General features: G+C 44.1%; 1 protein-coding gene across 6 annotated transcripts in view; it reads left to right on the top strand.

Moving 5' to 3' along the window:
- Nucleotides 1–27,564, top strand: part of LOC119437300 (antimicrobial peptide microplusin-like) — a 167,858-nt gene that overhangs the window by 64,057 nt on the left and 76,237 nt on the right. Inside the window, exons 1-5 of one of the 6 annotated variants that reach the window (XM_049659992.1) lie at nucleotides 5,924–6,237; nucleotides 6,787–6,848; nucleotides 7,490–7,579; nucleotides 8,298–8,324; nucleotides 10,673–10,930. In XM_049659992.1, the coding sequence (XP_049515949.1) occupies nucleotides 6,162–6,237; nucleotides 6,787–6,848; nucleotides 7,490–7,579; nucleotides 8,298–8,324; nucleotides 10,673–10,744 (327 nt within the window). In that variant the 5' untranslated portion in view covers nucleotides 5,924–6,161 and the 3' untranslated portion in view covers nucleotides 10,745–10,930. Of the gene's footprint in view, nucleotides 1–5,894; nucleotides 6,238–6,786; nucleotides 6,849–7,489; nucleotides 7,580–8,297; nucleotides 8,325–10,672 lie in introns of those variants that run through there. The other 5 variants (XR_007464772.1, XM_049659993.1, XM_049659995.1 and 2 more) reach the window with 5 other exon arrangements.

The raw sequence follows: 27,564 nt of genomic DNA, 5'->3' as shown, positions 1-27,564 counted from the left end.
TGTATGCGGCAGCGAAAATCTGGAGACCACTACGCACATCCTTACAGAATGCGAAGGGATTCACCGAATGATACGCGTAGGTAACCTTCACTTTCCAGAAGCGCTTGGATTTAAAGTGGACGGAAGCATCAAACGGTAAACAGTTGAGATAAGCAAGAGACGTTTAGAGTTTTGGTGGGAAAAAAAGCCGGGAAGAGATTGATTGATACGACCGGATCTGTTACAGGCATAGATAGCGGTACAAAGTATGGATAGAGAAGTTTTGAGGAAGAAAAAAAAAAGATTAAGGAGATTTATACAAAATGATAGAATGAAAAACATGTATAGCATACCTGATTAAATCAAACAGGCTAGGTGACTATTTGTCACCGCCCCGTTTCAAAGGGGATGTCAGTAAATCATCATCATAATTATCATCATCATCATCATCAGCGCGAAGGAGGAGTCCCGCACGTGCCTCATACATAATTCTTTTCGACGGTGCCAAGACGTTGTGTCACTATATTGATTCGATGCTAAACGCATTACCATCGACGGTCATCGTGAGATTTATCTTGCCGAATTTTTTTGCAGACTTACTTGATATACCACGGGAAAAACGACGAAAAAGTTTGTGCGCAGCAAACAATTGAAATTGATGTTTTCGAAGGTGAACTTCTAACCTGAGTGTATGTATAGAAGAAAAACTTTCCGTCACTGTTCAGCGAACAGTTGAATCCATTCAGTTCCAGTTCAACGCCGAATCAACAAATTTTGAACCGGTTTACATTCGTTTAGATGACCTAAGAATAATTACAGAGAATCAGCATAAAATAATTTTGTACAAAAACTCGGCGGTGTACTTCAGCTGCACAGAAAGAATCCAAAAAGGACATGCCTGCTGTATGCTCAGGTTACAAGTATAATTAAAATGAAAATCACATCATGGAAGCACGCCTCGGAATCAATACGTCGTCGTCATTGTCATCACCATCATCATCATTGAGTGGGAAGGCAATGAATGGGAAGGGATGAGGAGCGAGGTGGTAGTTGATATCACCAAGGGACTGAGACAGGGGTGCCCTTTATCCCCGCTCTTGCTCATGGTGTACATGGTAAGGATAGAAAGGGCGCTAGAAGGAATCAATATCGGGTTTAATCTCTCATACAAACAGGCGGGAACGATAGTAGAGTAGCATATTCCTAGTTTGTTTTATACAGACGACATTGTGTTGCTTGCTAACAGGCAAGGTGATATAGCAACGCATGGATAATATCTCTGAACAGGAAGGGGAGAATACAGCATTGAAACTAAGGCTTTACGGCATTCAATGAAAACAGTTAACAGACGGTATCAGTACGGGACCAGGAAATACCTCGGGTGAAGGAATATAAATAGAATAATAGCAAAGGGGAAGAGAAATGCGGCTATAATGGAACGCAGAGTGCTATGGGGATACAATAGCTACGAGGTGCTCCGGGGTATGTGTAAAGGTGTAGTGGTTCCAGGACTTATATTTGGAAATGTGGTTGTTTTGCTTGAAGTCCGGCGTACAATAAGGACTCAATGGCAACCAAAGGTCAGTGGGACGCCTTGTATTAGGCGCCCACTCACGCAGAATACAGTATTGAAATTTAGCGCTAGAAAGGAAGGCTTTATGGCATTCAATGAAAACAGTTAACAGACGGTATCAGTACGGGACCAGGAAATACCTCGTGTGAAGGAATACAAATAGCATAATAGCATAATGCAGACCGTGGCTGCCAGTGTTGCTGCTGTCTCGTCGAATAGCTCACGCTCGTATTATTGGATGTATGGATGGATAATAATAATAATAATAATAATAATAATAATAATAATAATAATAATAATAATAATAATAATAATAATAATAATAATAATAATAATAATAATAATAGCAAAGGGGAAAAGAAATGCGGCTATAATGGAATGCAGAGCGCTATGGGGATACATATCCGGTGTATGTGGAAAGGTGTAATGGTTCCAGGACTTATATTTGGAAATGAGGTTGTTTGCTTGAAGTCAGGTGTACATTCAGGACTCGATGGCAACCAAAAGTCAGTGGGACGCCTTGTATTAGGCGCTCACGGAAAGACTGCAAATGAAGTTGCACAGGATGATATGGGCTGGAAAACTTTTGTAGTGAGGGGAGCTCAAAGTAAAATTGATATCGAAGAACGACTGAGGAATATGAAAGAAAGTAAATGAGTTGCGAGAATGTTCAGATATTTGTACAGGGAAAATATTGACTCACAGTGGAGGAAAAGAGCTACGAAGCTTACCAGCAAGTATGCGACTGGTACAGTAAGAAATATGGCAACAAAGAACGTCAAACACAAAGTCAGAGAAGCTGAGACAATCTCATGGGTGACGGCAATGGAAAATAAACATGCTATGAGTAACTACCTAACAGGTGAAAATGAAATCAGGAAAGAAATACTTTTTGATAGCTCAAAGGGAAGCTCCCTATACTTTTCTAAGCGAGGTCAGAATGCTTTAGAACGCGTAGCTATTAAGCGAGGTACACCAAGGAAGAAGAAGCATGTGTTTATTCGGTAAAGCAAGGGAAACGATGGGGCATATCGATGGGCTGTCGGTTTAGGCTTCGCCGGCCTCCTTGAAGCCCTCTGGTTCAAGGATAGCAGGGGGAAAGTAAACATTGGAGGTTTGGTGGCAGAAAAGTATGGAGACCAGAAATAACGGAGGTGTACAAAAACAAAGCTCCAGATAGTGGTTCAGAAAGTTTGATGCTGGGGATTCTTCGTGTGCTAAAAAAATAGATAGGTAGGCAGGACATTAGACAAAATAAGAACAAGAGCTTGGTGGCGCAACCCGCCACCCTGTTTCAAAGGGGACGTTCATAGTATACGTCCGTCCGTCCGTCCGTCCATACATACATACATACATACATACATACATACATACATACATACATACATACATACATACATACATACATACATACATAAATACATACATACATACTACATACATACATACATACATACATACATGCATACATGCATACATACATACGTCCGTCCGTCCGTCCGTCCGTCCGTCCGTCCGTCCGTCCGTCCATCCATCCATCCATCCATCCATCCATCCATCCATCCATCCATCCATCCATCCATCCATCCATCCATCCATCCATCCAATAATACGAGCGTGAGCTATTCGACGAGACAGCAGCAGCACTGGCAGCCACGGTCTGCACGCAAACAAAGATTTGCTTTAATAACTACGTGGACAAGCACAACATTCTTTCTCGTCACCAATTTGGTTTTAGAAAAGACATTTCCACACAAACTGAGTTCTTACAGACCTAATTAGAAAGTCAATAGACAGTGGCGCGATTGGTCATAGACATTGCGAAAGCTTTTTATTCTCTAAATGAATTAAAGTTAAAAGATAAATTGCTTCGCACCGAAATAATGGAATACCTTTGACGTTAATTCATAGTTAAATAGAATACGGGTACAGATTGTTCAACTAGAATATTCTCAATCCAACAGCAGTCTTATTAACCTCGGCATTCCCCAGCGTTCTATACGTGAACCTTTTTTTTTTTTTTAGTCTGTATGAATGACTTGCCTTCCTAGCTTCTGTGTGCCATCCCAGTATTCTGTGCAAGCGATACTAACCTTAAAATTGCTGATAGTGCGGAATGAAACCTAATGAACAAGCTTTACTCCGAATTAAGAATTTAGCACCGTTGGTGCACATTGAATGCCCTTCACCTTAACCCAAGAAAAAGCGTTTTTATCTTATTTCACTCCGAAAAGAAGAAAACAAGTACCCATTCAGACGTCAGTTACAATAACCATCCTAAAAAAATCTAGGGTGAGAAGTTTCTTACTGTTATTATTCATAACGATTTAAAATTCCACCATTGTGTGCGCTCTGTAGTTCATTAGGCTTCATATCTCTTGCCCGTGCTGTCGAAATGTCAAAACTATTTCCCTCCCGACATAATTATCAACCGCACTACGCATTTGTTCACTCTCCCACTAATTACCGCATAGCAAGCGAGGGTTGCACATACAAAACTCATTTGTCACCGACGTTTACACTTAGCGGTTATGGTGTTGGTCTGCTAAGCACGAGGTAGCGGGATCGAATCCCGGCCTCGGCGGCCGCATATCGATGGGAGCGAAATGCAGAAAACACCCGTGTACTTAGATTTAGGTGCACGTTAACGAACCCCAGGTGGTCCAAATTGACTATGGCGGGCCTCATAATCAGATGGTGGTTTTGGCACGCAAAACCCTACAATTTATTTTTTAAAGTCTCTTCGCATTATAACACCCCACTATGCGCGCATTAACAGCGAATATTTATTTAAAGCTCTTAACATCCTCAACGTTTACGATATCGCCTCGATTATGCATGAAATAGTTGATGAAAAGCTCGCCTTGGCAACAGTCTCTCTACGCCCCTCATTTGGTACTGTCGGGAACGCATCGCGCTGTCGTTCTTTACTACCTACCTAGGGTAACAACTTACTACGGTCACACTACATTACAGTTTACAGGCACGTCAGTTTGGAACAGGCTTAATTGTAACAGAACTCTACCAAGAACATTGCATACACACATTCCTTAAAATATTAAAGCAATCACTTCTTCATGAAGCTAAACATTTCGACAGAATTAGTTGTCTGGTTGGGAAAATTGATTAAGACTTGGAGATTGACTCCAACCAAATAAGGAAATTTACTAGCCCAACGTTTCGGAACCAATTCGGCTCCTTCGTCAGGGGGTATTTTTCGGAGGTGGCGGTGCGCCGCTTTTAAAAATGCCGTCGTAACAAAGGAGAGGACGGGAGAGAGAGCGTAAGGTGCGGAGAGACTTGGCAGGGCACCTGTTTTAGACAGACAAAATAGGTGGTGGGGTGGGGTGGGGGCTTCGGCGTCGCTGGTCGGCTGGGTTGACCGATCCTGGGCGCCCTTTAGTCGCGGGAATGCGTTGACGAGGGACAGGGTGGGGGGGGGGGGGGGGGGCGACGAGTTGTTTTGGTGTTGCTGACCTTCGGCTGCTTTTGTTTTATGTAATTACGCATGTATAAAACAGCAGCTTCCATAGAAGCGTTTTTCCTTGATAACAATCAGTATGGACCCTTCAACACATTTATTGGTTCCCAAAAGTGCGTACTTTGTAATTGTAGAACTTATTTATCTTAAATAAACATTTAAACTTAAAAAAACTAATTGAACTCCTGCAGCGAAATTATGACGGGCTAAAAAAAAGAACGCCGGCTCTGTGAATAGAAGCACGTTACCGTAATCCTCTGCGTGCGTATAGTCAAGAACAAGAAAACACAATATGGTATGCAGCAAGCACCCCAGTGAACTGTAAAAGTGCTGCCGTACTCACAAGAATATTTCAGCGATAAATAGTTAAACAGACGCAAATCCTATTATCGCGCTGCTTTCTCTGCAGCGCATGTCCAGTATCACGGAGACCTTGATCCTTGCAAGCAGAGATTGACCTTCGCACGTTGATAGCGAAAAAAAAAGATAAAAAAGTAAGAAAGAAAGAAAGCCAGCGACGCACGAGAAACATTGCGTAGCACCCTTCAGCTGCACGTGTAGTGTGTCAAGACACTTTGAAGTTAGCTTCCAAGAAACATGATGAAACGGCGAAAATGCATTAATTAAAGCAAATAAATGTAACCGATGACATCGCAGCGCTCAGCCTACGGACCCAGAGCCCCACTCGGCCAGCGGCGCAAAGAGCAAGGAACTACGCGATGTTTATTTCACGGCGTTGCGCAACCAACACTGCAGACAGTGGGAAACGTAGTGCGTCTTCGGTGGCGAGCGATGCGTGGTGTCCTTGGTTATCTCACGTGCGGCAGCGGCAGTTCTCAGATGCGTCAGTAAGAACGGAAGGATGTTGTTGGAACCGTCGGGAATCACACGCGTGAATATTGCCTGACGCCATGTTTGACCAATAGAGCCGAAGGAGCCTTATTATTTCTCGTGTGTGCGACGTGTGTCTGCACCTTGCGTAGGTGGCAACTTGTCTGGGTTGCAGCTGCTCGAAAGCTACGTTATTAGCGGTATAAAAGGGGGCTCGTATCGCCCCTACAAACTACTATCTTCATTTGAGCTTTCTGATTCGGTTGTGCCCATACCCTGAAGAGCTAGAGAGTTACCATGAAGGCATTTCTTGTCTGTGTCCTGCTCACCACGGTCGCCGCTGTGAGCTTTGCTCACCATTTCGAGCTCTGTGGTGAGTATACGGGATGGGGATGTATAGTATGTGGACTCGAATGCGGAAAGATGCTATACGGATCAGGGTGCCTAGTTTTCCCTTGCATCTCTATGTTTTTTTTTTAATTTTCATTACTAAGAAATTTGTTAGCCATTTTGGAAGAACGTTTACTTTAGTAATCCTTCGGAAGTAAGAGTATACATGCATGCCGTTCAAAGGTAAATGTTAACCACTTTTGTAGTGCCCGTGTCGTTGAGAATAATAAATGCTAGAAATACTGGCGACCATGTTGTAATCAAACTCTACTCTTCTCTAGCTTTCCATTCTATAGTTTCTTATTGTTTTCTTATGACTTACGACTTGTAATGAAACGAAGCTGACTTGCGGCCTTATATACCGTGTCATTTTCGCGTGGTGCGCATGGACACCATTGACCGGCATACAGAATGGGAATATGTAAAATCGGCGCCTGTTACGTCCCGTTCAAGTATCTCTGCATCAAACGCGCTCTGAGAAGTTTAGACTTTCTATGTCCCTGACCACAGTGCTTGATTTACCGCTGCGCAGATAAACAAGACGAACCGCTGAAAAATGAACTCCAATGCATTGGACTCCACATCTCACAAGGGGTAAGAACAAGAGCTCTATCTATCTATCTATCTATCTATCTATCTATCTATCTATCTATCTATCTATCTATCTATCTATCTATCTATCTATCTATCTATCTATCTATCTATCTATCTATCTATCTATCTATCTATCTATCTATCTATCTATCTATATGTATATATTTGAGCTTGTTACTCGAAAGTGTGTTTACGTGGTAGTTTTCACTGCCTCCGTACCATAACGTTTAATTACCCGCGCTGAACTTTCGGTGAGAGAGCGTGCGTAATGGGACGGAGTAGACACTGAGGAAATTGATCACTAGGGAGAACATGACAGAATGATGTCTCTCTGCAAATGACATAAATTAGTAGCGTATTTATGTCCAATGCAGGATAAAAATACGCGAAGAAAGAATAGTTCTCTCTGTCTCTCTCTCTCTCTCTCTGTGTGTGTGTGTGTGTGTTTGTGTGTGTGTGTGTGTGTGTGTGTGCGTGCGTGCGTGCGTGCGTGCGTGCGTGTGCGTGTGCGTGTGCGTGTGTGTGTGTGTGTGTGTGTGTGTGTGTGTGTGTGTGTGTGTGTGTGTGTGTGTGTGTGTGTGTGTGTGTGCATTTTTTTTATATGTACGCGTATGTAATACTATGCTTGTTATGCGGTGCAGGCGAACCGAAGATTTGATAGGACGTTGAAAGCTCTCGGCTGCCAGGACAGGCGCTGTGTCATCCGGAAGCTGTGCGTTGGAAACGACCTGGTGAGTGCTTGTTCCAACTATCACTCCACACAAACAACAGGGAACCTGTTTCTCGCTTTTAATATACAATCGCCCACAATTATGTCATTCTGGAAATCTCGAGACAAAGTGTAGAGAATAACTAGACAGTAGACACCTACGTAATAGGTTGGTGGGCCCGGTGGCACAAAAGTGATCAAAAGGCACCTTGCTCGATCCCACCAACACAGTCATGTGCACAAAAACGATCATTTTTATTCTTCACGACTAATGTTCAGTGCACATTAATCCTATTGTGTGTGTTGCCTTTTCGAAGCGACAGCGTGAAAGTATCTATCTAAATAAACAAAACGTCCGAGTCGGACATCATAACACACGAAACTCTATCAGTCGTGATGGTGTGGCATGACTACAGTCGTGGATCGCTTTGAGCAAAACTTATAGGCCATGGCAACAAAGTGCCTTGTGTTTAAAAAAAAACATTGCAATAAAATTAAGTCAATAGTAATTCCGACGTTGAGTGGCACAATTACTTTAACATGGCTTCGAAGTGTTTACGAAAAGAAGGCTTTAGTTTGCTGGCACTTGAAGAAACGTTGAGAAATTTGAGCCCTGCATCAAATGATGACGTATGACATACCACCGGGTCTTCTAATAACAACGCAAGTGTAATCTTGGCATCAAATGCGTAGCACGTTGCCTGACACACACGAAATTTCTGTCAATTTTTTTTTTACAGGAAGCAGCCATGGCCACCTATTTCACGGTGAGTAGATATTCCACAACACGGACCTTACTTTATAAAATCTTTTGCGCAAGGATCATTTAGTGCCGATGGCGCATACGAATGCGTCCCTGTATTTTCCAACGTTTCTTAGTTATTTTGCCATAAATGAGCACTTGTGAAGGCAGAAAAGAAAGAAGAAAATGAAAAGTAATTTGACAGAGATCTGAAAATGCTGAAGCAATTGTAAACATAATGACAACATTTAAAAAACCGTAATTTTATTTGTGACGACACTTACTTGGAGAGGGGGGGAAAGTGATTATTGCTTTTATTATTTGCAAATGAAGAGTACTAATTTTGTCACGTCGATGTTCCAACGAATCTATGTTTGAAAGAGTGCGCACAATAATTTTCGATGCAGCGCGGAAAAATCCTGCTCCTCGTTTGGCTTTTGGTTCTTATAGTGTGACAAGCTTGTGGTTGGCCGTGTAAACCGTTGATCTCTCTCTACAGCCAAGCTGCTAGGAGTACGTGTAGGTTCACCGATAAGCTCGCAAAGCAAAGACGTTTTCAAAAGCTGCGTGAACAGCAAGCGTCCATACCGAGTGCAGGAGAACTTTATGGTTGCATCGGGCCGGAACTTTGCAGTTGGTATACTCGTATTGAGGGTGCTGTGTAATGTACACAGGGGAAAGAAGTGTTGGTTATTTAGGAGTGGCTTAAGATATTATAAGGGAAATGTGAAGTGACAATGACAGCAAAGATGGTGTTTAAAACCGTTTCTTCAAGAGAAGTACAAGTCAGGTCGGAATTAAAAATTTAGGGAATGTTGTGTGCGGGTGTATTGCCAAACATATTCGAGAAATAACTAAAAGGAGTGAGTTGAAGAAAATCCCAAGCAGTTAGCAAATTCTAACTGTGTTAATTGCTCTGCACAGAAGATCGTGATATAGAGCGGTAGCAGCATAAAAAAATTAAGTTGGATCAGAATGAAACACTGTTTGAGTGCACGGGACATCGCACAGCATCCATGACGAAGATTCTCGTGCGGGGGAAAATCATGTTAGGCTAAGGAAGCCATCAAAGTGCTGCGGGGATCGCTAAGGCGCTTTACATTAAAAACTAACGCTACAAAGGATAATAAACATTTCGAACTGAAAGCTACCTATAATGCCGTTGAACCCCTGTTTGTGTCGGTGATTGATTCAGGGGTTGCTCACATAAGTGCAACTATTCAATTAAACTAAATATTTGGAGCGTGGTGCACTCAGTTGTAGAGGGGAAGGAGGAAATATCACGTGAGTAGCGGTGCATGAACATCCCGAGAGAGCGGCGCGTCAGGATTGTTGTGTGTGTGTGGATTTTATATATATATATATATATATATATATATATATATATGTATATATCAGTGTTGAAAAATATTTAGAAAAAAATATTTTGAACAAAAAATTTGCGTGCCTACAACTGCAGCTACCAATGACAGTGCTCGGCCGATCGCTATACTGCGCAGTGGTGCAATAATAACAATACTACTAATAATAATAATAATAATAATAATAATAATAAGAAGAAGAAGAAGAAGAAGAAGAAGAAGAAGAAGAAGAAGAAGAAGAAGAAAAAGAAGAAAAAGAAAGCTAAATAGAACTCAAAGGGCCGGGGAATGATGACAGTAAACTGGCCTTCGCCTTGTCAAAGGTTCATTCCTGAGAAGACTCTGATATATGTAAATTCCCTGAGCGTGGTAATTATGCGCCGCACTCGGAAACAAGGGTGTCTCTTGCCTAAATTTGTTTGCAAAAGTAGGGACAGCTGGGCGAGTTGGTGTGCTAACATGACTATAAACAGCACTAGGGACGCAGAGAGGAAAAAGAAACAACAGGCTGTCCTGTTGTTTCTTTTTGCTCTGTATGCGTCCTTGGCGCTCCTTATAATCATGCTAAATGTGCTTGCCTGGTCAACGTATACATGCTGCACACTATGTGTGAAAGCATTCTCGACCCGTCCGTAATTATGCTAATTACATATAGTTTCATAGGTCTTTTAACATATATTTATTAACTGTACACTTACTGAGAGCTGCCTTTCTGGGAACATGTAAACGCGCGAGCTAGAAATGCTGGAAATAGTAAAAAGGAGGAAGCTTCGCGCGTTTTGATTTTGTTTAATAAGTTGCATCACTGCAATTTCAAGTCCTATGGGCTTGTGAAACTTGATTAGAAAATGTATAAAAGTGAAAGTTGTGCTTACTTTAAACAAATATTACGTAAGTTATACGAGTTCAAAACTTGATAGACAAAGTATTTTGAACTTGAGACGCCTGCTGCTGTATATAGCCCATTGTTCTGAGTATGCGTTACAATTGTTTTCCTTTATTTTTTTAATAGAAACATCAAATCACGGAGATTCACAACGCGGCCACAACCTGCAATCCAGAGGCTGGGCCCCACCACCACTGAAAGAATTTCACTCCAAACGAATTCAAGAAAGGAGTCTTCATTGGGCTGACAGTTCCTACGGCTGCCACAAGAGCTATCGCGGGACTCCAGGAAGCTTCATGTGTTGGCACAACTTTCGATCTAATCATGATGAAGACAAATAAACAGATGTTTTCTTAAAGCCACGTGATTTTTTTATTTCTTTTGCATTATATACAGGGTGTTTCGTGCAACTAGAACTAAAATTTGTAGAATGGCACATCTTAGACGAACGAGACCATCGGTATATCATTCGAACTTGCCTTGACTTACTCAGGGTAATTTTTGAAGTGTGATTATTCAGGTGAGCTTAATTATACAAAATTTTAAATGTCCATTTATGGGCATAGGCCATATTGGAAAAGTTGTACATTGTGCTCAGAAACACTGAATGAAATTGTTCGCTGGACGTTATCTGTGACGTAGTTCTTTTTACTGGGCTCCGAGGAGAGCCAGCGAAGTATAAAAAAGAAATTACGTCATTGATGCTCTTGCGCGTCTAGATGGCAGCGCTCTCGGTCGTGTTCCTAAAGAACAATGTCGGCCGTGGCAGTCATAAAATAAAAGCCGATAAGTGTGTTTTTATTCGAGTTCAGCGCTGGCATCGTATCATTTACAACTGCGGCGGATTGAGATCGTAAAAATTTCAGAAAAATGTGAATTCTGGGGCTTCACGGGCAAACAACCCGACATGATTAGGAGGCACGCCGTAGTGGACTGCTCGCGATTAATTCGGACCTCCTAGGGTTCTTTAATATTCACATAAATCTAAGCAGACGAACGGTTCTTTTGGATTTCGCCCCCTCGAAATTCGGCCGCTGCGGCCGAGAACGAACCCGCGACGTCGAGCTCAGCGGCGCAATTAACGCCATAGTCACTAAGCTACCGCATCAGGTGGTCTTTGTCGTACAAGTGCTTCCTAGTGCGGCTAAGGCGTACCGCATAAAACCCTGCTTTTCTAAATGGAGTGCGAGTTTTCTTTTTTTTTTTTCACTTCAGGCACTTTTTATAAAAACCCTATAAAGTTTATTGAATTCAAGTCACTACAGAAGAATTATCTACCCGGCGGTCATCATTTGCAAGAAAGCTACAGCAATGAATTCTCAATTAAACGAATTACTTGATTAACTTATTCGTTATAACATTATCGCACATGTTTATAATGGAAACTTGAAGGAAATCGCCATAGACGTCGAGCTACGGGTTTCTATATTTTAAATGACCATGTAGACTGAAATAAGTGGCGTCAAATTATTAGTTTTTACGTATTTTTTTCCTACAAAGCTTGCTCTGGACACACGCATTTGGAGGTATACATACGTTCATTATTAATGATGAGTTATCTTTAGACGAAGAACACAAGCAGTAGCAAACTTGGCACAGCAGAGGCTGACAAGGAAAATATTGTTTTTAGATCATACTGACTTTTTCTTTTTTTTTCGATTCTCCCGTTGCTGATTTTGCCTGCTTTAGGTGACTCGTTTATATAAACTTGCTCGAAGCTAGTACCCGCTGGCGTCCCTTAAGCATCAGAAAGGTCCTAACGGAAAGTTGGAAAACCGATGAGTGAAACGTTCTTGTGAACCAATTTGTTTTTGTAAATAACTTAATGCAACATTCATAATATCGTAAAGGGAGCCAAATTCGGAAACATTACGAAAAAATCGGGAGGGCGACAGGTGTGCCATACTTTGTCGCTTACGCCTTGGCGTCGCATTCCCCAATGCACACTCATTGTTGATCGGAATGGCCGATAAGGTCAAATGCAATGCCCGTGAAGTCGAAGAAGCTACAGAACACCTTCTGTGCTGCTAACCATCCTTTGAAAATTAAATTAGGCACCTCTGCTCAGCTCTAAACTAGGAAGATGGAATATCTTTCTCGTTGCATGGACAAGATATTGGGACCATGGCCTTACAAATCGTAGTTGCTGAAGGCAAAAAAAAAGAAGAAATGCTCCAGCGATTTCTGAAGACTACTGACGACTGTCAGTGATACAGAGAAAAAAACTTTCGCTGCGTCGGTGACATGAACAGTGGACTTTATCTTCTTCTCTAAATCTCTTTCTCCCTTCTTCCAGTGCAGGGTAGCCAACCGTGCTCAGTCCTGGTTGACCTGCCTGCCTTTCATTTATCCCTCTCTCTCTTTTCGGTTTGATAATGAGCAATGTGTGTTTGGAAGATGTAGAACATGGAAAATTATGTCAAAGAACTAAATTAAAACGAGAGCAACGGTAATTTGTGTTCTTCGTCAATCGGCCACTACCTATATATATTTCAACTTGATATTTACTCGCATAGCTTGATAGGGACCCGACGCTTCAACGTAATTCCAACGTTGTAGGTATTTACATTCTAGAAGTTTAATCATAATCTTAAACAACCTCAATGTTATCCGCGTGTTTAAAAAGAATAAAATGCGCGAATGAGAAGTTGATTTGCAGAGACAGCCACGAGCATTAGAAGGCAGAAGAATGAAGAAGGCGCCCCACTGCATTCACTGAAAAGTGTTTCGACAAGGATTAGAGCTTCTTAGCAAAAAAAATCAATTAAGGAGTTTAAAGTCCCAAAGGAACTTACGTGCTATAGTAGGTACCTTAGTGGGGGGCTCCGGATTAATTTCAGCCACCTGGGGAGCTCTAACATAAACCCAAATAAAGGTACATGATATTTTTTATATTCTACCACCATCGTATAATGAGGTCAGGAATTAAACCCCCGAACTATTCATTCCGCGCAAAACGCCATATAGACAATGGGCTAAAACGGGGCTAGTGAGCGGAAAATCAAGCGGGTGGCGAGGTGCCAAAAAAAAAAAAAAAAGAAAAGCTTTAACGGACGTACGCAACGACTGCTTAGTGTCTTGTTCTTTCTGCCGCATCTCGGCCCGTGGGAAGCAATAAATATTTACAATAGCGAGCAAATAAGCTACGAGGCAATTCATACAGGAGAAATATTACGCAGCATCCCGTTTGCGCTAGGACTGCACGCAGTCCTAGCGTGCAGGAAAAATGTGCGGTTAAAAGAGCACCGAAACGTAACAAAACAAGGTGGCACGGTAAAATATTGCGAGTGTCGTTGCACACGCATTAGGCCACGCTTAATAGCGTCGCGAGCTCTAGCCAGGGCTCACAATTCTTAGGTTGGCCCAGGCCGGTAATCGACCTCGATGAAAAATGTCGCAGTTTCACCCGAAAGGCGAAGCATCAATTGCGATAGCAAATTAGCAGAGAGCTATACGGAGTAAGGATAGTAGTTTTATCATCTGTATAAACTTGGACATTCAGCAGCACCGGCAACGCGCAGAACTTTTGTCGACGCCGTCGGCGTTTTGCCCGCGTTCGCACCGAACACGCGCGGCGTTGGTGACTGTTGCCGGTGCCTGTGTTGGCGGCTCGGATGTTTTCGACGAGATCAGAATGGGACACTCGTCGAGCAGCGTCTGAAATCTTACCCACCTTCTCGCCTCGCAACATTTCTATATAAATACGCATTTGGTGCCGCAGCTAGACGTCGCCTCCCCTCCCCCCCCCCCACGGCCTTTCGTGCGACGGAAGAAGTCGCGTTTGCTCTCTCTCTCTCTCTCTCTCTCTATATATATATATATATATATATATATATATATATATATATATATATATGGTGATTGTAAAGGAGGAAAGAGACGCGTAATTCTGCAGCTCTTCAGGGAGCACGACGCAGAACGCGCGTTTGCTCTGTTACGTTCCCTCGCCTCCTTTCACTCGCACATACAGCGTCCGGAGCGCGGCGACGATTTCATCGCCGTTGACGTCATACGGAACCTCACGGAGACGGCGACGGCAGAAATCCACTTTGGTGTGTCCATATAATTGCCATGGCAATAAAAAGTAACGACGCGACGTTTATTTCCCGCGCGGTGTTGCGCAACGTCAACCAAGCGGCACGCGTCTTCGGTGTTGCCCGATTCGTGTCCCTGGCTTGGCACTCGCGCGGAGACGGTTCTCTCGGGTACGTACATCGAGTGCTCGTTCATTTGCCCGTAGTTCGGCAACAGGTAAAGCAGGGCGTTGTTGGCAGTGTCACGGGGCACACGTGTTGCCTTTGTCTGAAGTCATGTCTCACCAATAGAAACGAAGGAGCCTCGTTTTGATGTTGATATTTTGTGCGCGTGACGGCTCTCTGGAGCCTTTGTGGCTGGCGACTGGCTTGGGTTGCGGTCTCATGAGGGTAATGCTCTTACCGGTATAAAAGGTGCGCGTATAGCCCCATCGCACCACTTGTTGCATTCTAGTTTTCCTATTCGGCTGTGTCCTTATAGTGGAGAGCCAGAGAACAACCATGTACGCATACCTGGTGTCTGCACCCTGCTCGCTACTGCTGCCGCTGTGAGCTTTGCTCAACGTCTGAAAATGTACAGTAAGTATAGGGTGTGAAGGTATAATACATATGCACGCGATGTGTGGACATATTCTAGCCATGTCATTAGTCATTAATGCTGTCTGCGTGTTTGCGGGCATTCATTGCCACTTGGGACGATGTACTTGGACCATCGCCAGTTAGTTGGGTTGAAAGGATAGCTGTTAGTCCAGTGAAATTCATGTTTTGGCTAGTACGGACGTGTGCTCAAAATACTAGGGACGATTTCATGCAGTGACTCGTGTCATTGTCAATCTTTAATATTTTTTTTCGTCTCTCATGTGTTAGTGTTTGCGTGTGCCGAAATGTCTTTATACTTATCAATATATTTTGATGTTATTCCTTTTATTGCGACAGCAATTTTATGGACACTCCAAGCGCATTTCTGCAGTGCTCGTGGTCGTGGACGTCGCTGTGAGGTTCTGTATTAAGTCCAAACACAGTAACATCGTCGCCGCGCGCCGTACGCTGTATGTGCGAGTGAAAGCTTGCGAGGGTCAGCCGACAATTGCGGCTCAGTCTCGCGCACGCGAGGGAGGAAGGCGCTTCTGCGATCGCGCGCGAGGCACGGGGGGGGGGGGGGGGGGGGGGTACTACGGTTCGAATAAACTCTTTGACGCCGACGTGCAGTACCGGGTATGTGCCACTCGGTCTGTGCAGGTCTCCAATGAATCTCTGTGTGAGAGAGAGAGAAACGTGGTGGGAAAGGCAGGGAGGTTAACCGGAAAAGATTCTGGTTTGCTACCCTGCACTGGGGGAAGGGGAAATGAATGGCGGAAAGAATAGGTAAGAGAAAAAGCAGTCACGAAAAAAAAAATGAATCTCTGTGATGCCAACTTGGGTCACTGGGTATGTGCCAGTAGGTGTGTACCGCAGTTCAACGAACGCCTTTGACGCTATTTTAGGCAACTAGGAATGTGCCACTGGGAACGTGCGGCTCTACAATCACGAAAAAGATCCCTTAAATTTACCCGATGCTGAGAGGAATCGAACCCACCTGAAAAGGATTCCTCAAGGACAGCAACCCGATGCATTAGCAGGCTGCGCCACAAATGCACTGAGCATGTGCGGCTTTTGAAGGAATGCATGTCACGCCAACGCTTTAGCGAGCTGCGCCATGAATGCCCTAGGCATGTGCAGCTCTTCAGTGAACCTCTCACAAACTTGTGTTACTCACTATGTGCCACTGATTGTGCGGCAATTCAGCAAACAATTATCAGCGTTCGCAGGCACCGGTGTGCCGCGCTTGTAGTCTCGGAGGCTACGCGCGGACTTCGCGGTAGTTCCTTTAGATGACCCAGCGTGCCCAGAAAAAAACGCGAGAGAAGAGTGCATGGCGCGTTTCTTAGCGTTCGCACGCATCGGCGTGCCCTGATTTTCGGAGGCCATGCAAAGGCTTCACGGCGGCGGCGCTAGATGACGCTGAGTGTTCTTAGGGAAGCGCGAAAGAGGAGTCCCGCTGCAGTACACGCCTCAAGGCCGTTTCACATGGTGCGATTTTGCACTGCGATTATCGCACCGGAAGTGCGATTTCCGTCGCATGCGACGAAAATCGCAGTCGCAGGGCCGATTCTGCGATTTTCGGCTGCGACCAACCGGTTGGTCGCAGCGTCGCAACGTCGCAGCAATCGCTGCGATTTTCCCGTCGAAATTGCGCCGAGAGGTATTTCGCGGTCTGTTTTGGAAAATGGCGGCGGTCGCTCAACGCAACGTTTATAGATACCTTTTTGTCTATAAATATTGGATCAACGAGCCTCGAACAGTGCAACTAATTGAGTGCAGCCTTGGATTGCGCAATCAGTACGTAACATCAGCACCGACACGCGAACAGTGCAGATAAAAACTCGTAGGTCAGATTCGGTTCTGTGATTTCTACGAGTTTGTTGACACGCTACGTTGCTAATTTGGCGACGCTGTTTTTTAGGTTGGCTTCGGGTGCTGATAGTACGTAATTTTGCGTGATTTTCCGTTATTCACACGCGCTGCGAGTTGGTAAATACTACGAGGTGTCCCTCACGGGAAGGCATGGCCTTCGGATGTCGTCCCAATTTTCTGGTTCTGGAGAAAACTCGCGATATACGAAAACGCCACAGTTTTATCGCGGTATGCTTTTACGGACGGAACAATTTAAAGAATATGCAACTACGGACAAATGCTGTGGTCAATAGGTCACGCTATACGCGCGACCATTTAGTTGCAGTCGGTTGGTTAGGGCTTTCATGCGCATTTTCCCCAATGAATTATCTCATTTCAAGGTTCTGTTACTTCCGCTGCGAGACGCAAAGCGAACGTGCAAACTGGATATCGTAATGAATGTTCTACAATAGCATATTTCACGCTTTGACTGGGAATAAGCAGTATTGCCAATTTATTTTCGAAGCAATATTTAAACAGTTTTTTTCTCATTTTTCTGATGCATCATTTTTCTCCTGAATAAAAAAAAACCAATAAACCTTCAGTGTGTTGCAGACTTTGTATCCGTACTACATCTGTATTAACCCTCACATTAAAAGGTAATTGCACATTTCGCTTACTTCAGTGCATCGAATTACTTTTGTTTATGCTGGTTGTAACATATCGCAGTACTCTAAGAAACTACTTAGCCATAAACATCCTTGCCTTTTCTTGCTTCTCTGTCTCTACTTCCTGTAAAACACATGCAATAATGCGAAAAGCAGGCAGACATCTGGTTTTTATAAGTAGTAGATAACACATTAAACAAAAGCAGATCAAAATTCTGCAGTGAAGTCAGGCGGCTGCATTCCTTCGTGTGAATAATAGGATCTTTTCAAGTGTGGGTGGGTCTTGCATGTCCACAGCTCATAAAGTGTGCAGACTCATCACGAGGCGTAGGTATTGCCCATCAAGATGGAGGCAATGTTGCTAATGGGTCTGCACTTACATGTATTACTGCATAAACTCGTATAACCATATCCCATCATTACTCAATCGAGCTTGCTCAGTCATATTCCCCAAAATTCTACTTATCCGAGCTTGCTCTGACTCATATTCACCAAAATTGTACTTGGCCAAGCTTGATCTGACTAATATTCACAAAGATTCTACTCAGGCAAGCTTGCACCGAGTCATATTCACCAAATATCTACTTAGCCAAGCTTGCTCCGACTGATACTCATCAAAATTCTACTCAGGTGAGCTTGCACTGAGTCATATTCACCAAAAATCTACTTGCCGAGCCTGCTTTGACTCATATTCACTAAAATTATACTTGGATCAGCTTTCCCTGACTACCACATGACAATATTCACTAAAAGTTTACTCAACTGAGCTTGTTCTTACTCGTATTCACCAAAATTCTACTCAGTCAGGCTCAAACGAACTCAGACTCATGGTTAGTTCGAAGTCTTAGTGAGCCGACGTTTGAGTGAGTTCACTGTGCTATGTATACATTACATTATGTGACCTGTGCGGTGAATAAGCAAACATTGTCTATGAGTACGTGTTGCATCGGGTGAAATAAGGACAACTGTAAACACTGCAGTTAGTTTTCTAGAGTTCAACTGACCGTTGCGTGAAAGCTTTGCCTCATCTCGATTCAAGCAAGTGCATTGGATCTGCATCATATTTTTTGCCGATCCTGCTGGCTGTCCTAGTCATTACTGGGTGGCCACATTTTGTACATTTCAACACAAAGTTTAATAAATGACTGCAGTGCAATATATTAAAAAAAAGATGCTTGCATCACTGCACGTATAACAATCAGAACATGACACAAACACATGCACATAAGATGGACACGAATGATAAATACATAAACAGATGGAATCAGCTAGCCACCACCTATTGAAAAAAAAAAGAAAAGCACAGGACTACGTATAACCATTCCCCTTGCCAGGTACATGGGCTATAGGAGAAACACACGTGCAACCTAGCAGTTACCTCGAGGTAGCAGCTATGGACACTTTTGCATTCGCAGCTGGCCACTCAAGTGTGTTCAGTGTGCACTTGTACTTAGGCACACTTTTTATTGTCTGTATCTCAAAAATTTAATGTGGCTCCTCAAAATTTTGAGAATGTTTGTATTCTGAGGCTTGCAAAGGTAAATATTTTTATTCCATTTTCGTTCAAGGTGAAGGCTCACACAAAAGATTAGAGATATTGTCAGTGCCCCTCACTTTCTCTCAGAACATAAGTGGTCTTTTATTGAGATTCTAGCAGCTTTTCAGCAGCAAGAAAGGGAATCAGCTTCCCCTGTTTTCAGCATTGGGTTAATGCAGGCAATTCAGGGAGGCATAAAGTTTTGCTAATACAATAGGTTCGGGAATACCAGATTAGACTGTACCTTGACACTTTCCTTGCACTTTCTTATTTTGGTCAAATAACCCAGTTTGAAATGGCTCCAGTTAGCATGCTCTAACATTGGTCTAATATAGGTTAAGTACATGACTAGCTTAACAGACTGGGATGCTGGCTTTCATTTCCAGGAAAGGAATCATAGCACCTGCTCCAGTTGCATATGTTTTTGGTTATCAGGGGTATTCAGCCTCACATTGAGGATAACGTGCTGAAGCAGGTAGAAGCACACGCATGCCATTAGCGGATAGTGTCGATGGCTTCTTACCTTACACTTTCCACCATGAATACAAAATTTTAGCGTTCGATTTTGTTATTAAACAAACAAACGTACTCCTAACAAGGTATTTTAATGTTAGCCGTGTGGCTACGCGGCTGCGCTACGTACTGCAGCATATTAACTTAAGTTTCTTGATACAGATTCACAGCACACTAACAGCGCAAGAAACAGGACGAGAAAATAGACGACGCCCATGTCTGCCAGAATGATACGATACTACGTACACTAGTGACTGCAGCTCCTAAAAAAATGTGGTGTCGGCTTTTACGCCTTTCGAAATATCCAGAGAGCACTTGTATGAATAATTACAGCACAGGCGCTGAGACGGACGAGCCAGGCTGGCGCTAAGATAAACGTTCACAACACAAATTCCATTGCACGTTCAGTAATTACACACAGATCATTTGCGGCTTTGTTCAGGGGCAGACATGAGCTTTTGGGTTGGTGCTTGCTGCTAAGTTTGGTGCAAGAATATTGCTAGGAGCAGGAACCGCTAATGCGCAATCACGAGCAATACACACACATCCGTTTTTCAGAAGCTGACGTTAATCACGGGTAGCGCGAGGGTCTCTGCGTTGACATGACGACTCCGCTGCAGCCGAATTCCGAATACTGCATATGCGATGACAACAGCTATAGGGGCTTGTTGATAGGTCCTCTTGTTATTTGTTTAACCGCAGGTAGAACGACACAGGCATAAAACACACACGAGACTGCACACAACGCTGAACGACCACCTGCGAACAGCTGTTTACGTCCGCCATTTCTCCTCGTATTGAACTTCACAAACCGCTGTTGCGCACTCCAAAACAAACTAAACTTTGAAGCGTTTTTAAATTACAAAACGCACGTATTATTTGGTCCTAATAAAGAGAGGTCAATTATATTATAACGCGCACGTCTTTTTCATTACATTAAACGAATTTATGCGGTGTGTGCGACAAAATCTGGCAGCAAGCGACTCTGGGCGTCGCATAATCGCATTGTTGACATCGCACCATGTGAAATGGCCGTTGCGAATTTCGCCTCTGCGAAAATCGCAGCTGCGAAAATCGCAGTGCAAAATCGCACCATGTGAAACAGCCTTCATACATATCTCGTTTCGACGGTGGAAATACACTGTGTCGCTCTCTTGATTCAATGCTTACGCATTACCGTTGACAGTCATGGTGATATTGGTTTTGACACAATTGGGTGCGCACAAACAGTGCTTGAAGCACGGCCCACGTCATTCTCGACGCTGTCATGACGTAGAGCAGCTGGCTGTGATGTCATACTGAGGCATTCAATCCGTCGTCGCATGCCTGCTCCGCCAACGACGGTACGTCACTGATCTTCGGGAGATAAATTGGGAAGCTCGCACAGGTGGCCAACCCGTTGCCCTAAGGAAACCAAAAGAGGCGGGAAACATCCTGCGGCAGTTCTTCTGACGCCCTTAGTGCACCCAATTTCGGCACCGATGCGGGAAATGGGAATATTCGCCGACGAATAAACCAACGGATAGCGGGTTGAAAATAGTATAAATTGATTTCACTTCCTGCGGCGCCAACGTCCAACACTCATGCCATTTCAACTTTGGGCGTTAAATCTAATAATGAAAAAAGTTAATTATTCAGTCTTGGTTAGCGAACGAGCTGTGACACCTACTCGACCAGCCAGTGTCCACTATGCTGAAAGAACGAATAGTAAAAAAAAAAGCATTATCGCAAACGGTAAATTTTTTTCCATTAAAAAAATATCGCATACTATATTCGCACTCACTCAATGGTGAATGAAACTCCTTTTATTATACCTTCAGTCAAGATGACAATCAAGGTGACAATCAAGATGACAATCAAGATGACAGAATGAAATGATGGCTTTCGTATTTTGTTGCTGTAGCAGTTAAATGGCGCTTGATAATCAATAGAACCTTTATATACAGTATATGAAATGTTTTCCTTTTCTATGTATTCTGAACGGATAGTTTGCAAGCAGTGCATAGTGCCCGCTTGACCAAACGTACGTATAATGTGATAGGTGGAGTAGATGCGTATAGTGAAGAAGTACTTTCAAAAGCCAAAGGGCGTTCGCTTTGTCCTACAGTGTTACCTGTTGAGAAACATGTGAAACCATTGCTTTGTAAGAAGGGGTGACTTCCTAAGTACCTTACCATTCTTCTGGAGATTTTGCTACACAGAAAGGGAAGATGCGGAGCTAGAAAATTAACTTCAGTGCATCCGCAGTCGTCTCACGACAGTGGTAAGAAAAACACTACACCGTTTTTAACGCAATAGCGTTAAGGGCCCTATGTTGCAGAAAATCCGGCGTCGGTGTGGGTGCTGAGAAAATCATCCCGAACCAGCCCGACCACGCAAGCCCTCCGCGTGGCGCAGAGGCGTTGGTGGACGAAATTGAATTTCTCAAAGTAAAATCCATCAGAAAAATCGTCAAGTACGACTTAACCACAACCTACAAGCATGATAAAGTCGGATCGGAATTTGAACGTACGAGAAAACACAATTCTTTTACGAGGAAACTCAAACACAAACCCTTTTTCCAGCATTTATACCATACAACAGCGGCGCGCCCGGATAGGTTACTTGCAAAAACGCCATGCAGATGGCGCTCGCCTCCTCGGCCGGTCAAACTGGGACTTAGCCTGCCTAATGTGTTTAGGACACGCGCGCGCCTCGGGGCAACAGCAAACACATAATAAAATAATAAAAAAAGGTCCTAATGCCTTCACATATTGAGATAAGACGGCTTATATTGCCATTGGAAAAATGTTTTCCTCGCAATGCATTTGTGTTGAAAAGTGAAGCCGACTTTAAGGGGATTGGTGTAAGCTTGGTCATTGTAAGCTGGCTTCCCCACGTTAATAATATTACTTTGCAATGAATATTCAACCAACTTGTTTAATTTACATTTACGGCATAAATGTCAGCACTAGGTGTTCTGGAGCATACAAGGGTTGGAGCTCGGGCGAGTTGATAGTAGTTCATGGTGGTCTTTTAGATGCGGAGCATCTTATAGCGGCGGCCTGTCCCGCGGCGTCGTTGGCGTCGGCGTCCGTCCGCATCTCTCCTCATTCTCTCCACGCCAGCTGTGCGATAAGGCCTCTCTCCCCCTCTCCCCCTCTCCACGCCATCTGTTCGATAACGCGCTTCTCCCTCTGTGTCTTCATCCGCCACCTGTGCGACAGCGTGCGCATGCGCGCCTCTCTCTCTCCTCCTCCTCTCCGCGCCAGCTGCTTATATAAACCCGGTGCATGCGCCGCTGCCTCAGTTGCTGCTTCGGTTTAGTCACGCTGCGCCGTCCGATGCGCTGAATGGACGCCAACGAATCTGTCAACGAACTGTCTGGCACATCTTCAAACAGCAGCAGCCAGTTCATTGACAGAACCGCGAGCACCTCTGAAGACAAGGCTGCGCAGAGAAGAGCTCGCGACGCAGAACGTAAACGTCGGCGACGCGCAGCGTATCCAGATTCAGTTCGCCAACGCGAAGCCGCTTCGAAACGTCAGCGTCGAGCAGCGGATCCTCAGCTTCGAGAACGGGAAGCCGCGTTGGTTCGTGAACGTAGAGCAGCAGAACCTGAGGTTCGGGACCGTGAAGTTCAACGTAAACGTATGAAGCGAGCGGCGGAACCCGACTTTCGAGAACGTGAAGCCGCGTTGGTTCGTGAACGTCGAGCAGCAGATCCTGAGCTTCGGCAACGTGAAGCAGCGTCGGTTCGAGAACGTCGAGCAGCAGCACGGCGTTCACGCGATGTGATGGTGACCAACGCAAATTAACACGTAATAAAAACGTAATAACACCAAGTTAACAACGCTAATAACCCCGTAATAACAACGTAACTAACGCCGTTATAACGACCGCGAGGCTCCGCATCAGCCCATGGTTCCCTTCGGGAAGATGGTGTAATTTTTTTTTCGCAGTGCACGAATTGGCTTAGGGAAAAAATTGGCTTAAAATTTTGCTATTTGACACACAGTTATGGAGCGCCTTCAGACACTATAACTTCAATATATAAACATACCCGCCCTCAGCGACACCAGCACTGTCAAACAAGCTTAGTGGGAATGTAATTGCTTTGTATGTAGCGCACCACGCCTGCCCAGAACAGCACGTCGCGTTTGCGCTGGTTATGAAGCAGTGGGAGATTAAACAAGATCACGTCTTTGTTTAGACAACGTAGTGTTAGCGATGGATAACTTAAGTAATTAATTTTCTGATATTCACTAATCAATGCTTCACTATGCATAACTTAGCGCTCGTGTTGCGACTGCAGAATTTGTTCAAGGTGCTCATGTAGCAGGGTATCCGAGATCAACACCTGTCTTGAGATATTATGCAAGGTATTATGTATCAACAATTTGTCAGGAAGTACACTAATATGCCATGTAGTTTTGTCCAGTAGTGCGCAAGAAAGCTTCGTTTGGAAAATGGCACACATGGCATAACAATACATTCGTGGTTGGCTACTAGAGATGGCTACTAGAGTTGCTAGTAGCCAACCATTCGTGGTTCGCTACTAGGAACACCGGCCTTAGTGTCCGATTGTATTCGTGCTGTGTGTCCTAATCTATGCGCGCAGTGCTCATTCTCTCATCTTTCCTCTTTTTTGTTCCCCCTTTCCCTTACCCCCGAGTAGGGGAGCCAACTGGCCACTCGTATGGTTGACCTCTCGGCCTTTTCTCTGCTCGCTTTCTCTCTCTCTCTCTTTTGGGGATGAATATCTCAAAAATGGCGCTGATTCAGGCTTGATATACTATAAGTGTGCGTGCCTTGACACTGGTTGACTTCAACTTCGCAGTTTAAACATATGTGTGACCGTAGTAAACTAAAACGTGGTTAATAATGTGTAATTATATCTTATAAGGTATTTTTTAAAGGTAAAGTGCTTGCATCGTCGCCAGTAATGCACTTCCGGCAAAAGATTATTATTTGCGTTGTACTTGTCCCCGAGAAAGCTCTACAGTTTTCGCTAGCAGTCTCTATGGTGTATGGAACTGCAAAGGCATTTCGTTTGTGAAATGTGCTTCGTAATTTGGTTTCATGATTGCTACTGTTCCATCCCAACTTTATCTGCCTCTGTACGCTCGATATTTTGCATATATATATAAGGCGAGCGTAAGCTAACAAATAAACAGTCGTTAGCACGCAATGTCCGCGTTCGTCTCTTGTTTTTTGTGTTAGTGTTTCTTTGTGCTGCACCTTTGCAGCGTAATACACCATACAGTCATGCTATACAAGCTAGCCCCCGTCGAAGCTTCTTTATAACGGGTGCTGAGAATCTGGCGTATTGCTGCATCTCCACTTTCTCTCATTCATTGAAATCGGTCGCCTTACTGATGTATTGGCGTATTTCTAGATAACATCAAGAACAGGCATTATATTGAACATCTGTCTTTACGACCGTCCCCCGGCAAACATGGGCACGGGAAGTACACCGTTAGTCAGTCTTTTTCAAGGGCAGCGGCTCGCAAAATACTTTCTTTAACTCAGTTTCTTTACGTCCTGCACAATATATTGATTGCGTTCACACTCAGACCTTTCAGAGGATTCTAACGACTTTTGTTTGAAAATAATCGCGAGAGCAAATGAGAAAGGATAAGCCCTTCATTCTACTTGAAAAGGGTGACCTAGACTTGGTAGATTCTTTTTTGTACGGCCGTTAGTAGATTTGATTTCAGCTGTAGTAGATGATTTGATCCGAAAAATGTATCACACACACTTCCTCTAGCAGTTATACAAACGCGTCTTGCTCAGCGCTGGCCGTTTATCTTAGCGAGCACATCTTCTGTACAGGAACATCCTGTGTGAGGCTCTCTGGAAGAAGTTGATACTATATGCTTTTCTCGAACGCCCTTACTTCAGCCATCTGGTGTATACCCCAAAACATACTTCTTATAATACTTTTACTATGGTCTATATAGACCACCATACACTTTCGTGACACCCTTTCACAGTTCATGACACCCTTTCGTGTCATGAATGTGCTCGTACACGTTTTAAACACGAACGTGTTCGCCCCCAAAAGAAAAAAAAAACTTTCTTCTGTAAATTTATGGTTTCATCCAAAGAATATATGTATTAATATTCATTACATTTTCCGCGGTGTGTTAATTGCGGACATTCAAACCTAGTTACAGGCAACGAGTGAACACCATTTTATTGTGTGCCACAGTGCTTTCTAGTTCTGAGACATTCTACGGACAAAGTTCAGGGAAGTGTTACCGATCACTCCGCGTGGAAAGCGATGGGTTTGTTTGAAAAGGGCGCCAATATCGTATATTACCTTTTTTTTATTTTACGCCACCAGGTTCTGCTCACTCTTGCAGCTTCGTTGGGAAACGCGTCGCTATATCTTTTACTCCTGGGCAAACGTCGCAGTATCCCGAAGTAGAGGAATTGCAAACATGAACATGCAGAGCCTCTGTAGCAGCTGCGAGCCGCAAAACAGGCACGGATTCTATGAGAATGTGTCGTCCTTTGACAATAACTTATTACAGTCGCCGACATTCAGAAATGTCCGCAGAAAATCAGAGTTTATGCACCAGGCCTCACATTCCCCATGCGCCGTTCTGTTTTTCGCGGGCGAAAAACTGTTCGAAACTTGAACCTAAATATGGAGTTCACGCCCGAAGGTAGCTTACGGACTATGAAGGATGCCCTAATAGGCGTGTCGCTTTAGGTAAATCAGATGAGATGCCTTTTACAGAAGCGAGAATCCTGGGACTGTGGCCTCGTGAGTCTGCCATGTGCAAAGCCACAAAAACGCTGCTGTGTTTCTTGAGATGTACCAGCCTATAAGACTGTTTGTGACGAACTCAACGATGAACGGTTCAGTGTGTGTGTGCTGTGAAATTTTTTTTATTCCCTTCCAAGCATCTGTTTTCCCCCTTGGGCACATTCTGCAGTGCAGGGTAGCCAACCATGCAAACTCCGGTTAACCTAACAGTCTTTCCCTTATTGCATCTATCTCTCGTCTCTCTCTTGTAATGGAGTGAGGGGGATCTACGGAATAATTTTGACCCCCTGGGGTTCTGTGACCAGCACCCAAAGAACACTGCACGAGCGTTTTGCACTGTATCCATACTGAATGGGGCTCCTGCGTTGCCCAGGGGGCGCTGCGAAAATGGTGCTAAAAAGCGCCCTCAATCCGAAACTGCGTAGTATACCAAGCTCGGTCGTCTGCTTCGGAAAGCACGTTTACAATATGGACCCGCCACTTTCGGTTGTGTTGTACCACGGCTTGCAGCGAATATCGGGCCGAAGATTTTTTCAGGGGTGGCACGCTGCGTAAAGGCAAGAAATTAGTTAACGCTATATACGTGTACGCCGTTCAAGAAATAAGCGGCGAAGTTTTAGCGCGGTGTCAATCGCAAGTGAAGCGAGTCGCGTACGAAGTTGAACTTCAGGTAAGGTTTGCACGCTGCTATATTCAGGCGCACAAACGCGAGGAAATGCTTGCCTATAAATGAAATCACAGCAGCGATAAGTAGACATCACGTGTACGGAATTGCTCGAGCGCAGCAGTCTTTCAGCATGTCGCGATGTACGTACTCGAGCGCACAATCGTATACGCGCCGCGACGGCAGCGGTCTTTCAGCATGCCGCGAAACGGCGGGCCTCCTGCAATCTTTGTTGACTGCATGCCGCTAGCCAAGTAGTTATGCCTGCGCTGTAGTAGCGGCCATCTGTCCCTTTAGCAACTGATAAATAACTGATGCAATGCATATGAGCTCGCAGTAACGTACGTACGTGCGAATCGCGCGCTGTAGCGTGAGCTCTTGCGCTGCTCGCTTGATGTAGCTCTTAATGACA

The sequence above is a fragment of the Dermacentor silvarum genome, chromosome 1 (genome assembly GCF_013339745.2).
Source record: "Dermacentor silvarum isolate Dsil-2018 chromosome 1, BIME_Dsil_1.4, whole genome shotgun sequence".
Classification (NCBI taxonomy): Eukaryota; Metazoa; Arthropoda; class Arachnida; order Ixodida; family Ixodidae; genus Dermacentor; species Dermacentor silvarum.
Note: the sequence above shows the minus strand (reverse complement) of the source record. Positions and strands in the feature narration are given on the sequence as shown.